At 39.4% G+C, this 18483-nt stretch overlaps 1 protein-coding gene across 1 annotated transcript in view; it reads left to right on the plus strand.

Moving 5' to 3' along the window:
• The window catches only part of COL1A2 (collagen type I alpha 2 chain), a 56753-nt gene that overhangs the window by 20322 nt on the left and 17948 nt on the right, over positions 1-18483 (plus strand). The window contains exons 11-34 of the mRNA XM_089687134.1: positions 742-795; positions 917-961; positions 1960-2013; positions 3680-3778; positions 3859-3903; positions 4034-4132; positions 4726-4779; positions 4864-4971; positions 6593-6646; positions 6732-6830; positions 9098-9151; positions 10040-10138; positions 10233-10286; positions 11487-11540; positions 11851-11904; positions 12350-12403; positions 13810-13854; positions 13964-14062; positions 15126-15233; positions 15456-15509; positions 17126-17179; positions 17280-17333; positions 17580-17633; positions 17728-17835. Of these exons, the coding sequence (XP_089543260.1) occupies positions 742-795; positions 917-961; positions 1960-2013; positions 3680-3778; positions 3859-3903; positions 4034-4132; positions 4726-4779; positions 4864-4971; positions 6593-6646; positions 6732-6830; positions 9098-9151; positions 10040-10138; positions 10233-10286; positions 11487-11540; positions 11851-11904; positions 12350-12403; positions 13810-13854; positions 13964-14062; positions 15126-15233; positions 15456-15509; positions 17126-17179; positions 17280-17333; positions 17580-17633; positions 17728-17835 (1656 nt within the window). The remainder of the gene's footprint in view (positions 1-741; positions 796-916; positions 962-1959; positions 2014-3679; positions 3779-3858; positions 3904-4033; positions 4133-4725; positions 4780-4863; positions 4972-6592; positions 6647-6731; positions 6831-9097; positions 9152-10039; positions 10139-10232; positions 10287-11486; positions 11541-11850; positions 11905-12349; positions 12404-13809; positions 13855-13963; positions 14063-15125; positions 15234-15455; positions 15510-17125; positions 17180-17279; positions 17334-17579; positions 17634-17727; positions 17836-18483) is intronic.

Consider the following 18483-nt stretch of genomic DNA (forward strand, 5'->3'; position numbering starts at 1 on the left):
GGTGGGCAGAAGAAGAGCCTGTTACACAAGCCAAGTTAACAAAAAGAGGTCAAGCAGAAGAAAAGTCCAGAAGCAGGCCGAGCCGGCAACAAGGGATCAGGATAATGCAGGATACATAGGAACAAGAAGCACAGATAAACTGAAGATCATTGCTTCCTTCCTTCAATAGGTCATCTGGCGCCAATTTCATGATTGCACATGTGCATGCATGCGCCGGTGTGTGTACATCAAATGCATCTGCACACATTTCCATGTAAGATACTGGAAGACGTGCCAGATCTGTGTCTTCACACATGCGTACCTCTGTTCTAAACAGCGCCCTGACATCCCTGTATAATGATGACCCCTATAACATTGACCTTAGGGCAAACCTAGTGCTGCTCTAGCTTGTCTGCTGCCACCACTTCAAAGCATCAGTAGAAGACATATATGTGATGGTTCTCCTTTGTCCAGGCCATGGCATAGCTAGTAATAGCTAGTCACATTCAACTGAACTTGAGCTGTAAAGTTGAGGGACATTTTGCTACTCATCCAAGCTGAAAAAGATAGATAGCAAAACGTTCTTCAACATAACACCATGTACATTGTGTACATGGTGACACACAGTTGTTATGATTTACTAGTTTTGCAATGTTCAAAAAGACACACAGTTATAATTATCTATAATTTATATAGATATTAAACAAGGGGTTTGTAGCTAATGAATGTATAAAATAATGAATGTTCCCTCTTGTTTTGTAGGGTGCTCGTGGTCTCCCCGGTGAGAGAGGACGTGTTGGATCACCTGGCTCTGCTGTAAGTTAATAATCAAGTTTTTATGTATCTGAAACATAGTTTATCAATGAATTTAGCAAGTTTTACCCAATCTGTGTGATTGTTGTTCCTCTAAGCTGATCATATGTTTCTATTTCATTAGGGTCCTCGTGGAAGTGATGGCAGTTCTGGCCCAGTTGGACCTGCTGTAAGTATATCCTTTTATTTTATTACAGATGATATGAATTAAAGAAGAAAAGCGGTAAAACTAGTAACTAGAAGCTGAATGTGTTTGGGCATTTTTGAGTTCCCATAGGAAAAGTGTATTTATAGCAAAAATCTCTGTTGGGTTTTTATTGACGTCCATGTACCCACTGGGGTAATTCACTCACTGTTTGTCCTGGTGACTATTGTCACTGAGAGTGCAAAATAGGAAATGCAAAATTTTAGAGTTGACATCAGACCAGTGAGGACACATTCAATACATCAGATACAAAACCAGTCACCCTGCAGAGAGCAGCAATGATTGGTCTCAATACAGTGACCCGAAGTTATAGTGTAGATGTCCCCACTCAAGTTTGTGGATCCTGTAAGAAGGATGCCGTTGACTTGTGAGGGTGCAGGCTGGGGATGGCATGAAGTTAAAATGAAAAAAGAGGTTTCCCTGCTCCAGCACCCCCCACCTAGCCATGTTGTAGGTACATAAATGCAGTCTTAGCTCAATCCATTGAATCATGGACTTACGCATTTTGCCCCATCTGGGAAGTAGGGTGAAACATATTGGGGGGTGTGGCTTTGATGGATTGAGCTGATCTTAAGTCAGAAAGCTCCTATACGGGGTAACATTTCACACTGGATTACTGTACAAATGTGCAGGAAATAGAGAAAGAACACCAAGATTTTAGTAAGATTGCACATGCCTCTATATATTTAGAAAGTATTTGGGTGTCCCAGAGTTCAGCTTTAATGACCCAAGAAAATCCAATAACGAAACAGTATGTAAAATAAAGATGCCTATTGCATCTAAAGCAACTCCTATTTGTAGGGGGCAAGGTTGCTTCCTAATTAATTTGCTGGGGATTTCCTGAAAGGTGGACCTCTTAAGTATTATTGATTTTTATTTTTAGTATTTTCATTGTAGAGTATAAAATAAAACAAAAGCCATTTTTAAAATCCCTAACTGGTTAATTTTTGTGATTCTTTCAGGGCCCAATCGGTTCAGCTGGTGCTCCTGGTCTTCCCGGTGCTCCTGGTGCCAAGGTGAGTGTACCAAACCTGTGTATTTCTGGGTCACAGTTACCTGAATATATTAGACCTAAACATTGTTTGCTTTATTGAATAAGGCAATGTGCATTGTGTTCAGAGGTGTGATCCATAACTCACCTTTCACACATCTGCTGTTAGTAAGGGATAGCTGGTTATGATAGGTTATTGCACTTTGCACATATCATTGTTCATTTCTCTGACGTACTCGATAGGCGAATAAGTGCAAGGGGTCATTATAATGAATAAACTCATCATACTAAAGAATTATATCTTAAGGCTAGGTTCATATCTATGTGTGTTGAGAATGTGCACAAAATTGCGTGTTTTCCCAACACGCAGAGAAACGCGCTGCCATTTAGCAAGGTGCCATTGAACATGTGGCTTGATGCAACGTGTTTTCGGAAAAGATTTGGGGGCTTCTTTTTCACATTTCTTGTATATAAGGGCAGCACATTGAAATGAATGGACTACCCTATGTGCAACATGCACTTGGTCGCAACTGTAGGTGTGAACCAACCAGGGGCGGACTGACCATTGCGGCACTCGGGCACTGCCCGAGGGCCTGGAGTCAGTAGGGGGCCCCATGAGATGCCCTTGGTACCTTTCATAGGCTGTTTTGGGTGTGGTTTGAGTGTGGGTGAGGACACAGAGGCCCCATGATCCCCTGTTTCCCGGGGGCCCCATGAGTTGCCAGTCCGCCCCTGGAACCAACTATAAGAAAACAATATTAGAATATTAGAAATAACTAGCAGACCTGGCGGTGTGGAAGGCCTGATCCTATGGCTTAGTTTTGTCTAATATGCCTCTGAGGAAGTGCTTGTTAACTTGTCTGTTGACTTCTATGTTCTTCCTGAGCTACTTCATTGGCATAGATAGTCTACAACTACTATAGGTAAAGAAATCTTCAGTTTAGTAGCTAAAGAAAAAAACAATATTAACACATATAGTGGTTGCTTTACTAAAGGTAAATAGACAGCTCACTTTGCATAATAAGTTGTATTTTGTATGAGAATTCGCCCCAAAGCTTGGTGAATGAGCTGAAGCTCTGCTGACTTCCATGATCTGGTCATGTCCAAGCAAAAATGCAGTTTTTTCATTTTCCTTGCACGTGATTGGGTATTTTTACCAAATGAAATGTTACCGCATTCACTAAGCTCTGGGGAAATTTCCAATGCAAAGTGCAACTTCCTTCGCAGCATGAACAGCCTTTTTGCCTTTAGTAAATCAATCCCATAGTCTTTCTCTAGTGAGCAATATGGCAGCCTAGAATAACAAAAGTGACATTTGTCAGATCCTGATGTTCTGCAGACACTGAGCCCACCATTTGCCTGTTCTGTGTATCTTGGTAACACCTGCCTTGAGTTCTCTTCCTGTAAGCCTATTTGAGAACTTCTCTTCCCACCCATCATCTTACTGAGCAGGTTCTACCACTGCAAACACTACCACTTTCAGGCAATGCAACTTAGTATAATTGCAAATTTAAGGTGATGATGCTGGCCATATTGAAAAACATACAGTATATATGGAGGTTGAGGTAATACATGCATGATATAATAGGCCTTGAAGAGCGAGCAGTATTTTAAAGAATATTAGGGTATTGTTATCTATATAAACCGTATTCAGCTTGACTCTCAGTAACATGCTTTTTTTCACCTACCAGGGTGAGCTAGGACCTTCTGGTAACACTGGCTCAGGTGGTGCTGCTGGAGGAAGAGGCGAGCCTGGACCCCCTGGTGCTCTTGGACCTGTCGGACCTCCTGTAAGTAAATTTGGCATTGAAACGATAGTTAATTTTACAATCCCAATTGTACCTAAAACTTTTATTTGCTTATATTTTAGGGAAACCCTGGTGCTAATGGTGTGAATGGAGCTAAAGGTGCAGCTGTAAGTATTCAAACCACTTAAATTATTGGGAATGAGATAAGCTGTGGGGGGTGGTATTTTTATTGTTGCAACTTTACTATATTTATTTGGATATATTTTTAACTAAAATGATCTTTTTGCACTATTTCAGGGTCTTCCTGGTGTAGGTGGTGCTCCTGGACTCCCTGGAGGTCGTGGTATTCCTGGACCTCCCGGACCTAATGGACCATCTGGTGCAAGAGGTCTTGCTGTAAGTAATTTAACTCTTACCAGCTCCTATGCTGTCTAAAGGGCACTTCAATTTAACTTGTATGTAGATATATACAAGTATTTCATGAACTTCTTGGGAGTTAAAAGATAGTCCTACAGGACGTAACTTCCACTACTAACTTTTACTCTTGTAATTTGGGTCCTGTTACTCACCAATAACATATTTTCTGTGTGTTAGGCAGCAAAGTTTTGCTTCTGCATTCCTTCTTAGAGTATGGCAATGGAAACACTGCAATCATCATGTTATGTCTCGCACGTTAGCAAAAATTCAGTAATACTGATCTTAGGTTGACTTTAGAATAACAATGTATTGTGATGACAAATTCAAGCTCACTTACAACAAATAGCTTCCTATTGTCTAATTTCTTTTACATTGTTAATAAGGTTGAGTAAAGATGGCCACCAAAGCCAACCTTTATATCACTATATCACTATACAACGTTATTTGTTGTATAGTGATATACTTTTCCAAGTGGTAGGTTTGCCAATTTTATATTGTTGGAAAACAACATTGTATAAATAAAGTATCCCAAGATTAATATAATCACATTAATCACAGACTTTTTGCTTTAGGGTGACCCTGGAGTTTCTGGTGGCAAAGGAGACACTGGAGCCAAAGGAGAACCTGTAAGTATAATCGACCAATGTTTAAAACTCATTTTTGACCCATAGTTTGCTTCGAGGCTCACCACATGCTGTTTTTGTTTTAAGGGTGCCATTGGTCAAAATGGTCCCGCTGGTCCTTCTGGTGAGGAAGGAAAGAGAGGTCCCAATGGAGAGGCTGGATCTTCTGGTCCTTCTGGCAGTGCTGGAATTAGAGTACGTATGATGCATCATATGTCAACTGCGACAATAATGTTTTTATTTTATTCATCAGGGTTTTTTTTCAAATATGGAATTATAAAGAAGAATATTTTCCAAACAGTTTTAGTTGACCTGCTCATATCCAATTAAAGAGTGCCATAAAGCTTCATTTCACTGTCCTTAAGACTTGAGAAAGATCATACTGACCAAGCACCTGTTGTCAGTGGAGGGAGAAATAATGCCCCTTTATTGGTGTCAGTGCAAGGATTAGTGCCCTGTTGCTGAAAGCAGTGGGAGAAATAGTGACCCATCATTGATGTCATTGACAGGAATAAAGTCCCTTTGTTGGGGTCAGTGGAAGGAATAGTGCCTCAACCATTGTCAGAAGAATTACTTCCCGTTGTTGGCATCAGTTGGAGAAATTACGGCCCAGCATTGGTGTTATTGGGAGGAATTGTGCCCTATCATTTATGTCAGAGGATGCAACAGTGCCCCATCGTGGGTGTTAGTGGGATAAAAAGCACCCCATCAATGGTATCAGTGGAAGTATTTGTGCTCCGGTGTCATCAGAAATTATACCCCATTATTGGTGTCAGTGAGAGAAATTGTGCCCCAAGGGCTAGGTAAATGCAGGCAAACTGTGGTTTGTGGGCCACTAGCTTACAGTGACACATCTTAGACTCGTGGGATCTCAGAGCCACAAAGTAAGTCAGTGCTAGAAAAGTTCCATCTGTCACAATCTGCAATTGCAGGTCCTAATGAGAAGCAAAAAGTTATGTAATGACCAACATGTGTCAATGACTGCTTACCCCACACTGATCAGTGTCTGAATTATGAAGTATCTTCACTCAGGACCACAAGTCTAATTATTATACAGGATTTATATAGCACCAATAGTTTGCTCAGCGCGTTTACAATATAACAGGAGACAATACAGAAACAATACAGTTCAATACAAGAGGGATAGGAGAGCCCTACTCCTCGGAGCTTACTATCTAGGAATATATCTTGTTAGTACTTGCCCCGAGGGCAAATTCCTCCGGCCTCAGCACTGTCCTCCCCTAATATCCTTGTAGGGCAAACAGTCCTGTATATGGGATACAGCATCCATTGCTTTAAAACATAAAAACATGAAAAGTCTTCAAGAAGTGGCACGGCTGAATTAAGCACAAGACACCAGTATGGATGATCGAATGAATGTCATTGGGCTTGAACTTGGCTTTCATATATTCTTATCCTGTAAAGCAGTTTATTTCTTTGTGTCCGAGAGGTTGGTGTACAAACACATTTACCCTTGCAAGTCCAATAGGGATGGTGGGGACCCTCATAATGGGTGTGCAGACTGAGGAACTGCAGAGATATCACCAATAGAGTTCCCAAGAGATCGAAGAGACTGTCAGATGATTTATCCTCCAGTCACTACCAAAGTGTCCACCAAGTATCTCCAAAGTAATTTGCCAAGTGTCGACTGACCCTTTAAATACGATTAACACTTTTAAGATTACACCTGTGACTGAAACATGTCAGGTTTACTTTCAATCCCTGTAAGAGAGACTATATTCATTGTTTAGTAGAATAAGAATTGATTTTATAAAAATCGTTCTCCATTAATAGTGTCTGTTTTTGTGTACTTTAGGGTGTTCCCGGAACTCGTGGTCTGCCTGGACCTGATGGTAGAGCTGGTGGATTAGTAAGTTGGGTGAAGGGTATTTGGGCTAGTCAGGAATAATAAATAATAGATACATATTTGTAATCATTTATTGTATATATTTTAGGGCCCCGCTGGTAACCGTGGTGCTTCTGGTTCTCCTGGTGCCAGAGGTCCTAATGGAGATGCTGGACGCCCTGGAGAGCCTGGTCTTCTCGGTGCAAGAGTAAGTCAATCTCCTTTTGTAAATTGATTGATACTAATAAAATCCTTCATACCTCTTCACGCCATCCTCTTCATACTCACCTATCACATATTTTCCCTAGTCAGTAATTATTTGGAGGTAAAGTGTATTGTAACTTTTTTTTATTTTATTTTAGTTTTTGACATTTTTACTGTGTCTGTTGCTATTGGCTTTTTTTCTTAAAGTGTATGCAAAGCCCAAACTTTTTTACCTTTTTTTTTTTTGAGTTTTGGAGTGTTTGGCGTTTACTGCTATTCAGGGCTCTGTTAGAGAAATTTCCCCTCGCCTCCTGCCATGGTGACAACAGATTCTCCAGACAAGAAGTGAAGGAAAATCTGCAAAAGAGACACAGACAGAAATTAAAATATTTTTCTTTAGTAGATTAGGAGAAGGCTAGAACCCCTGTGGGTTATTTATTTCTGCCTGTGTCCCTGTTGCAAATTTTCCTTCAGTTCCTGTCTTGTGAAGCAGTTGTGGGCAGGATAGGAAGTGGCAATAAATCTCTCAAACAGAACTCAGGGTTCGAATTAAAAAACCGGAAGGGTTCTAATCCTTCCTCACTCTATGCAAAGCTAGAAAAACAGTTTATGGCTTGACATAGCTTTTTTAAATATATTATTATTATTATTATACAGGATTTATATAGCGCCAACAGTGTGCTCAGCACTTTACAATATACATATATTTAACATACAAATATGTAGGTGCTTCCTCTAGTGGCTATATGTATATCAGTCAAGACAGTCAGCATCCCTAGTGCTGTTGTAGAACATGTGCACGCTGGAAATTTGCATTTCATTTCGGATGCGTTCGTTCATGGAAGAATTTTGCTTCGTCATATTCGTTATGTTGAGCTGATTCTTTTTCGAAATTAATTTCATAGTTAGTCTGGCTGAAAAAAGACATCTTCAGCATTCGTTTCATATATCCATTGGTCTGTGTGGATTAGAAAAATGTTGCAGTTTTTCCAGAAGATTGTTATATATTTGATATACTATCGAATCAGGCAGATCCAAATCAGAAGTATTCAATATTTTTGGACGCTAGTCCAACCCACCAAGAGAAATGGCATGAGCTAACTGGATAGTATTGGCTGGCGTCATGTGCATCTCAATTGACCAATGGAACAAAATTCAGATCAATACGAATCTGAATTATCGAACAAATTCCTCATGGGCCTGAACTACTATCACATCATACGAATGAAACAAATTCATTCATTAATTTTGTTATCATTTTTTTTTTCGGATTCATTGACATTTGTTACCATGTCCATTCGGAGATTCGTACACACCTGAACCTCCAAAAATAAAATGTTCAACGGAAAAACGAACCGTAATGAAATGCACATGTCTAACAATTAATAGAATATTACTGTAACATATTTTTAAAACAGTCAGTGTGATTTCCTAACATTCACTAGTGGTGAATCAATTCATGCCTAATAAAACCTATAAACCCGTGAGTCCTTGGTGAATGTCAGCTTTATTGGTTGATAAATATACCCTTGTGACAGTATAAGTCGTTTTACACACAGCCCCACCCATAGATTTACACTGAAAGGATTGGTAAAGCACAATCATTGTAATGTATTACTAAGTAGGAACTGCAATCATGGCTGCTCCTATGAAGATATTTATTATAGAACTGTAGAATCAAGGTCGGCAATTTATAAAACATTCATTGCATGAATGTCAGAAACATTTGTACAAACTGAACTAAATATCGCCCTATATTTTCGAATAGAGTAACTTCTGTATCATTAGCTCCACCTAGTGGCTAAAATGTGGCATATTTTCTCATTTGGTATTTCAGAACATTATACAGCATGGTGGCCACTAGAGGGGGCTGATGATACCAGAGTTAATCTATTCAGGAACATACAGGAATATTTAGTTCAGCTTGCATCAATGGTTCTAATTTTTTTTAACAAATGTTTTATGAACAGACCATACTTTTTTTTTATAAAATTAGATACTGACCAGGCTTATCAATACCACATTCACATTTCATTTCTCAAAATTATAATCAAATTTAAGTTTCTTTTAAACAGCAAACTGGCTATTTCTATCCGTTATCCTACATAAATTATCACATAATTCAATAAGTAGGGCATTTGCCAAAATGTGTATGCATGATTCATGCTTTTTGATCAAGAAGTAAAACAGTTTCTGATAAATGCATTCATGTTATATATCATTTTCTTATCCTTTCACGTTTAATCATGTGTTTTAATCCTTTCCATTTAGGGTCTTCCCGGTTTCTCTGGCAGCACTGGTCCCCAAGGCAAAGAAGGTCTTGCTGTAAGTTTCTGACATTTTTATTGTAAGGTATATCACAATAACAGAAAAGAAGAGAGGGGTGCCAGACTAAGTGCAGTATTAAAAGGTAACTCACTAGATAGTAGTGGATAAAGGCATGTGTCTCAGAGTAGACGTCGTCCTGGTAGAGATCCCAAAGGCTGATGGAGAGGGTGGATGGACATCTAGGGGCCAAAGCTGCTAGGGGAGCCAGGTCTCCTGATTCACACCTTTCGCATCCAGCATCCAGCAGCTGTGGCTGTGTTAGAAACCAAGCTGGAATGCAGATGGCTGCCGGGCGGATGTGACGTCACCACGTGAGCGTAGTGCCACAAGAAGGGGGCGGTAATGCGTTTCGAAGCATCGGATTCTTCATCAGACCCCACAATAACATAGTTCTCTAGGCTGGAAAAAGAGAAATGTCCATTAGACAGTGACTATCTTCAGATCAGTTGGAAGGTCATGCTACCATGGCTACAGCTTCCATCATCAGTTAAGACACCCATACTTATTGCCAAATTTCTGCACAAACATGTTGAAGCTGAAGCAACAAAGCCTTTAATTATATTCTGCAATAGCTACAGAGGATATGAATATTTTTTGTTTGCACCAAATGATGTTGTAAACATCAGATATTACCTTGTAAAAATATCAGTGACATCATTAGTGTGCTGCACATAGTCCGTGTAGAGAGCAGAGCTCCACCTACTATAGTAAACTACAGGAGGGGGCGGAGACAAGACCAGTCACCCTGAACAAGGAAAGACAGTAGCAGTAAGCGGTCTTTATTACAGGAAGCTCCTGCACAGAGGGAAAGTCTCACACTGGAATACTGCACAGATCTGGAAGAAATGCACAAAACAAAACTAAATGATCCTTTTTATCTTTAAGGGTCCCCAAGGTATTGAGGGTCGTTCTGGTCCAGCTGGTCCTGCTGGTGCTAGAGGTGAACCTGGTGCTATTGGATTCCCTGGACCCAAAGGTCCCAATGTAAGTGGAACCCCCCAGTTTACAATTAAAAAAAAAAACTTTGTAGCTTACATTGCAAACTACAGGTTTGAAACTGTTTCTATATTGTTTATAGGGTGAGCCTGGCAAGAACGGAGATAAGGGAAGCCAAGGACCCTCTGGAAACAGGGTAAGTGTAATATCCACTGCTCTTTAATATCAAAACGCTTAGCCAATTTGCTGTAAATTGAATAGACTTCAATGCACATCTTGACATGCACCTTTGCAGAAGTTAAGATATTTATTTATTTTATTTATTTCAGGTACTTATATAGCACCGTCAATTTACGCAGCGCTTTATTATTATTATTATACAGGATTTATATAGCGCCAACAGTTTGCTCAGCGCTTTACATATTTATTGTACATTCACATCAGTCCCTAACCCTCAAGGGACGTACAATCTAAGATCCCTAACTCACATTCATACATACACATACTAGGGCCAAATTAGACAGGAGCCAATTAACCTACCAGCATGTCTTTGGAGTGTGGGAGGAAACCGGGAGAACATACAAACTCCAGGCAGGGGGTGCCGTGGTTGAGATTTGAACCAACGACCCTAGTACTGCCAGGCGGAAGTGCTAACCGTTTAGGCACTGTGCTGCCCGTAGATCTGAAGCTTATTATCTTAAATCAAAAGGTATAATAACAATATTCACAAACTGTGAAGGGTTGGCAGAATTAGAAACCAGTGCCAAGACCATAGTCCTTGCCGAATCAGCCCTAAAGTGTTATTTTTAAGGAGATAATAGATTCTTATAGCTGTATGATCTATATAGGTTTTATGCTCAAAAAAAGACTATTTTGCTACAATAATGGTAGGTAAGGAATGGAAGTACATGCTATGGGCACAAGCAGGAATAATTACAATCACAGCACTCTAACAAAAGATATCACCCCAAGAAACGTCAACATCACAATATAATACATAAAAAAAATTTGATATCTAACATTTACTGATTTATATGTATTGCTATATGCTGTACTATTTCCTGCCGTTGACCCCAGTGCATATTGCCACAGCATGTCCCCCTGTGCCCACCATAGCTCATATACCACAAAGAGTTGAGCTTCATAGTTGGCTTCACATAGATTGGTAGATGTAAAACAATGTTGTCTACATCAGGTGATATCTCTGCTCTTCACAGCAGTGGAGGTCTACTCCTATGACCCTTCTTTTGTTCTAATAGGATCATTGTATCCCCAAAGCCCATTTGCAACATGTGTTACTCCCTTATGTGACGGCCAATATCTTTCTAATATCCTTAGAGCACACACTAAACTATGCTTGTCAACAATAACTTACTTTTTCAATCTTTTTCTTCAGGGAGCTCCTGGACCTGACGGAAACAATGGTGCTCAAGGTCCCATTGGCCTTGGTGTAAGTATTGGCTCTCCATTGTCTGTCTTCTCTGAATGGAACTTATATACTGAACACATTTTCTTTGGGAAAAATTTAATCCATTAGGAGGTAGTGATTGGTCCGAGACATTTTTTTTAAGGTCGTTGATATCACGTGTTCTCGAAGGAATGTTCATCCACACAAGCTGGAATAATGGCTGGCAAAATGAAGTGGTTTCCTGTAGTCTAGATAATCTTTATGCAAAACAGCAGAAATACTTTAAAAGAGTACAAACCCTGACAACAAAAAAGAATCTAACAAATATATATTTTTTGTGTTTGTCCTACAGGGTCCTACAGGTGAGAGAGGTGAACAAGGTCCCTCTGGTGCTCCAGGTTTCCAGGTGGGTTTTTCTCTAATCTTCTTGCACAATGAAAGGAAATTCACATTACTTGGAACGCATTACTTGGAAAACATGAATACACATTATTAAATTAAGGTGCTGGCAACACATCTATACAGTCGACAAGTTGAAGTATAAACAATTATGTTCAGAAACACTGTTCTGAACTACACCAATCACAAAAAATAGGCATTTGCCATCTGTGATAAACGTATAAAGTAAATTTTAATGGAGGAATTATGCAGTGGGTTCTTTTGTGTCACAAAAAATCCTAAATGGCTACTGTTTTTTGAGGATTTTTGTGATAGTAATTAACTGGTTATTTTTGACACATTTTTAATTATTTTCTGAAACTTACACTTGAACATGAAATATACTTATCAAGCATAAATAATGTATTCTGTCATATTACCTTTAATCTCTAACACTTTCTTCCTCCTTGCAGGGTCTGCCTGGTCCTGGTGGTCCTCCTGGAGAAGTTGGCAAACCCGGTGAAAGAGTAAGTCCGCTTTTTTAAATGATTTTATTTGTAAAAAGTCACCAATGTGCATATATAATAGGGCCAACTTGGGTGGAAACTAATAACCTATTAGAATGTTTTTGGGTTGTTGGTGGGGGCCATTGAACCTGCAGGGAACTTTAACCTAGCATCATGAAATGATGCAAATTAAACGCAGATAGGGACCAAGTGGGAAAAACCCACAATCCCTTTGCTGCAAATTCAAGAGTATTAATCATTTAACTTTCCTGCAGGTAGTAATAATATATAATATAATATAATATAATATAATATAACATATATAATATATTAATTTTGTATATATATATATATATATATATATATTATATAATAATATAATTAATAAATATATATTAATATATAATATATATTATAATATAATATATATATAATATAATATATATATAATATAATATATAATAATATATAATATAATATATAATTCAGTATATCAGTCATTAAGACGTGCCATATATAATTGCACTCTAATGTCTGTACACAATATAACCAAATTATCTATTTTATACTACAGTAGCATATAGATATAGCCTTTTGCATTCTACAAGCATGTGTATGTGTGTGAACAGTTGAGTCCCTAGTAAGATGCATATCTTAGCAGAATAATAGTCTATCTGTGGCAGACTGTGTGATCCGGTTGGATGGGGGAACATTCAGAAGTTTGTAGGCCCTCTACAGTCCTGGATGATACTCCTTTAGCAGAGCATGAAGGTTGATTATTTCGGATGAGTTTCTCAAACCAATTGCCTTTGCTTCTTCAGAGGCACCCATGGCACTCCCACTTTTCTCCTCCTTTATCATAAATACAATTTCACCCAATGAAAATGTGTACAATCATAGAAAGATCTCTGTACGAAAGATTGTTTGGTGAGCATAGATATCATCTAATTACTTTAAGCAAATTGAAGGTGTCAATACATTTTACATGGGGCAGTACTTTGCAAAATAGGCTTGATCTTTTGTCCACATATGTGGAGTTTTGGGAGGCTGAGGTTAGGGATTAAAACATCAGGAGTTTACCTTTCATACTGTTGGCAGACATGCAAATTCAATAATGAAGGGCAAAATTGATGTTCAATCTTGCCAGTTGCTGAAAAATAATGATTTTACAGTCATTTTGTTTCTTTTCCATTAGTGAGCTTTACTATGCAATAGAAACATTTCTAAACTTACCACTACATTGAGAAAACATGTTATCATACTTGGAGTATTAAATAAGGTGTTTGAAATTCACTAATTGTTACTTAAGCAGCTGAGGATTAGCTCAGGATGACCTAAAAGGTCTATTAAATTTTCTTACTGCAGTTCATTGGTTCATAATTGAAATCTGGGCAGCCAATAACTCCTCTTGTGTGTTTTTTTTATAGGGTGCTCCTGGTGACTTTGGTCCTCCTGGTACTGCTGGCCCAAGAGTAAGTATTAATTTGCTACAGAAGGCTTTAAAAGATGGTATGATTATATAGTTGACAAACTGGGGTGTTAAAAAATGTGTTCCACCTAATTTTATTTATCTCAACGCAGGGTGAACGTGGTGCCCCTGGTGAAAGCGGTGCTGCTGGCCCTCTTGGACCTTTGGGAGCCCGTGGCCCATCTGGAGCTCCTGGAACTGATGGACAAAAGGTACTTTGGTTGTTGTGGTGTAAGAAAATTAAAATATGTGCTTTGAAATGTAATTTTTGATAAATAAAAGTCATAAGCATTACAGGTGTAGTTTAATCAGCAGATAATTCTCTCACCTTTCCCTCATTCTGACTTCTTCCTATCTACACCAGGAATTTCTACTAAACTTGTCGTTGCTACTTGTCAACACCCTAACAAGTCTTCCTGCAATTATCCTGATCTGTTGCTCCTGCTTATGACTCAAGATACTCTCTAGAAACTTTTTCTGATCTTCACCCCTTTTAATGACTGTTAGTCTCTAGCTTTGTCTCTGTTATCCACTTCTGATCTGTTGCCCCTGGTTGTCACTTGGTTTGGATTTTTTTTATCTTCATCTACCTGTCCCTTGTCCTGGTCTTCTACTTGGGCCTTGGGCAGGTGGCCAAGAAGTCCTGACAAAGCCTTTTGGTCTCCTGCTCTTTCCTGTGGCTTATTATCAACTGTTCAGTTCTGAACATTATCTATAAGGCAAGGATGATGAATTGAACAATTGATAATAAGCCACAGAACACGGTAGCTAGCCAACAGGACTTGCCCGGAACGATAAGAACTGTAGTATTCATACGCCGAGTAGAGGTGAAGGTGCAGTTTGCATAACTCTGCATGCAGAGTCACAATAAAAATGCATTGTCCTACGCTCCTAATGACCACAAGCACCAACTCTATTGGTGCAATGCTTTCAGATGCCGTGCAACCAGTTAAAGTTTTTAGAAGCACCAAAAAAAGGTAATCTGTCTTCAAAAAAGTAACTTTATTTAGCCAACAGGCTGCTCCTACAGCTGCTGTGAGAGCACCTTGTTGGCTAAATAAAGTTACTTCCTGGGAGGGGACATGGTATGCGGCCTAAATGTTTGGAAGTTACTTATTTACAGCATTAATTAACATGACTTTGCTGTTCAGGGACCAAGAATAGGATGTTTTTAAAGTTAATGGTTAAGGAAAGTGGAATGTGGGTAACTGTCACTGCATATTATCAAACGATGGAAATACTCATTAAAACAACCTTTATTCTCCTCATACCTAGGGAGAGCCCGGTGTTGCTGGTTTGAATGGAGGCCTTGGACCTTCTGGCCCTGTTGGTATTCCTGGAGAAAGAGGTACTGCTGGAGGTCCTGGAGGCAAAGGAGAGAAGGTAAAATAAGAGAAGATAAGTACCACCAAGTACCAACAAATGCTAATTTTGGTTATTACTTTCCCTTAAACATGACACCCAACATTCCCCAATATATCCCCCCCCCCCAACACCGTTAAGACACAGAATATCCTATAAAAACCCAGTTAGCTCAGAGAATATACAGAAAAAAACATTGCAATTATAACTACAATTTCTTTAGTGTTTATTCTTACTCTACAGGGTGATGCTGGAGGTGCTGGAGAATACGGCAACTCAGGAAGAGATGGCGCTCGTGTGAGTACATTTTATTTGGTATTCAGCATTAGACACAGAAGGCCTTTGCTTAGCACTTTGCTTTGCCTAGGGCTCTACTTATATACTGTATATATATATATATATATATATATATATATATTTTCCTGCTCTGTGACAGGCAGCTGGAAGCGGCTTGGTTTCTTTGCAGAGCAGCACCAGCTTTTGCACTCTCCAGTGTTAGTCTAACTCCCAAAGTCTAAAGAGAAAAGACCTAGAATGGGTAGAGGGAGGCTTAAATGAACTGGGGAATGTCTCATCCCTTTTAAATGGGAAGAGAAGTCCCAAATGAATAGGATGAGGATGCCCTATTGAATAGGTACAGGAGTGCCTAATGTGGTGGCCTTACTGGATGACTGAATTTGCTAGTAAGGGATATGATAACATGGGAAACAGTGGTCTTATTAGATGGGGGGAATCATGTCCTGTGGATATGAATATTTGGTCCCACTGAATTAAAGCCTAGCCAATGGAAAGAGGCAGCACTATTGAATCTGCACAGCTACATGGGAGGAGGTGGTTCTAATGGGTAGATGGAAGACTGTTTAAATTATAAGAAAAAGTTACCTTATTGTATGAGTAGAGAACCCCTTTGTGGATGCGATGAAGTGTTCCTGGCTGAGAAGTGGTGTGCCTGGTATGTAGATGGAAAGAGGAGGTGCTATTGTCTGGGAAGAGGTATATCAGGTAGATGGGAAAAGGTGGTCCTACTGTCTGGGAAGAGGCATAATTGGTAGATGGGACAATTTGGTACTGTAGGGTGGAAAGAGGTGTAAATGGCAGATGGGACAATTTGATCCTATTGGATGGGAAGAGGTGAAATTGGTAGATGGGAAAATTTGATCCTATTGTCTGGGAAGAGGTGTATCAGGTAGATGGGAAAATGTGGTCCTACTGGCTGGGAAGAGGCATAACTGGTAGATGGGACAATTTAGTCCTGTAGGGTGGGAAGAGGTGTAAATGGCAGATGGGACAATTTGATCCTATTGGGTGGGAAGAGGTGAAGTTGGCGGATGGGAAAATTTGGTCCTACTGTCTGGGAAGAGGTGTATCAGGTAGATGGGAAAAGGTGGTCCTACTGGCTGGGAAGAGGCATAATTGGTAGATGGGACAATTCGGTCCTATTGGGTGGGAAGAGGTGTAACTGGCAGATGCGACAATTTGTTCCTATTGGCTGGAAAGAGATGTAATTTGTAGATAGGACAATTAGGTCCTATTGGCTGGGAAGAGGTGTGTCTGGAACATGGGAAGAAATAACTCTATTGTCTAGGAAGAGGTGGACATATTGGTTGGGAGTGGCAGTCCTGTTAGCTAGGAATAGGTGGTTTTAAAAAAAAGCCTGGTAAATGGGATGATGTGATCCAAGAGACTGGATTGGTTAGAGGCATGGCTGGTACTTAGGACGAGGTGGTCCACTGGCTGGGAAGGGGTGTGCCTGGAAGATGGAAAGAGGTAGTCCTACAGGTTTGGAAGAGGAGTGCCTGATAAATGGGAAGAGGAGGTCCTGAACATAGTCTGACTGTTTACATATCTAAAAAAAGACAAGGCTATAGTATCCATGGTGACACCATTTTAATATTTTAATTTGTTTTATTCAGGGTCCAGCTGGTGCTGCTGGTGCCCCCGGTCCTGCTGGTGGTCCTGGTGATAGAGTAAGTACAATTCTTAGCTGTACATTGAAGCCTCCATTTTGTAAATGTTTGTTAAAGACAAGACAATTACTCTTACCCTTGTATCTATTTTGAATTTTAGGGTGAATCTGGTCCTGCTGGTCCCTCTGGTGTTGCTGGTCCTCGTGGTACCCCAGTAAGTGAAAAACATGAAGTTACATTAATATATGTAGCCTAAAAGTAACAGCTTTAATTTCAAACAATAGAGCTGAATCAGTACTTGGAGAAAGCAGCCCATTAACTGACTGTGAACCAATAAATATTACCAAGGCTTATCAGAGATGTTGATAGTTCCTCATTATGCCACATTTTGGTTCAGGTCCTAAAATGTTTTTTTATAGGTGTTTGATACACTTTGAAATATCATTATTTTTTTGTGTAGGGTGAACGTGGTGAGGCCGGTCCCGCTGGTACAACTGGCTTTGCTGGTCCTCCTGTAAGTAACTGTTTTGTTTTTTATTGATTTGTAGGCTCCTTTTTGCTTTCCTAAGGAAATCATTGTAATCAGCCTTTTTCCATTACCTCAACAGGGTGCAGCTGGTCATGCTGGAGCTAAAGGAGAGAGAGGACCCAAAGGTCCCAAAGGAGAATCTGGTTCCCCTGGTCCCCTCGGTGCCCATGGCAGTGCTGGCCCAGCTGTAAGTTATGAAATCTATGATTAAATTTAAAATATCTACCATACTCCTTAATACAGAGGCACCAATAAACTGGAATTCTAATATTTAATTTTCAAATATCTGCAGGACTGCCATGAATGACTTAGCTGAGGCTTAGAGTAGGTTGTTGCAAACAACTGTTTGATGTTCCAGAATAGCTCAGAAATGGTAGGACTAGAGTGGACACAGGCATATTCTGGCCTTTATGGGCTTGTGGGTTAGGTAGGATCTAAAATGCAATTTTTTACCGACAGTGATAATTACCCAATTTTATTACCATACGTTCAGAGTCTTGTGTAGATTAGACTGAAACTTTATGTATATCATTAGGGATACATCTTAACAATGCAAAAGATATTACTTTTGCCTCCTGACTTAGAACAGATTCAGATTTTAGAAAAAAAAATTTTTTACAAAGGCACTATAGTTGGTTTATTTTAACTATTTAAAAAACAAGCAGTCACAGACAATTTGCCTTTTTCACTGGGGGATACTGGTAACAAATACACATGATTTAGTGGTTCTTCATATAAACAGGCATACACCAAGGTATAAATAACATAACAAAGTTGAGAAATACCAATAACAGTGTTCAATGTTACTTTGAACGATGCAGTCATTGGTGGAGTT

Source organism: Staurois parvus, unplaced genomic scaffold (genome assembly GCF_062004578.1).
Source record: "Staurois parvus isolate SC_StPar_1 unplaced genomic scaffold, SC_StPar_1.0 ptg000418l, whole genome shotgun sequence".
NCBI lineage: Eukaryota > Metazoa > Chordata > Amphibia > Anura > Ranidae > Staurois > Staurois parvus.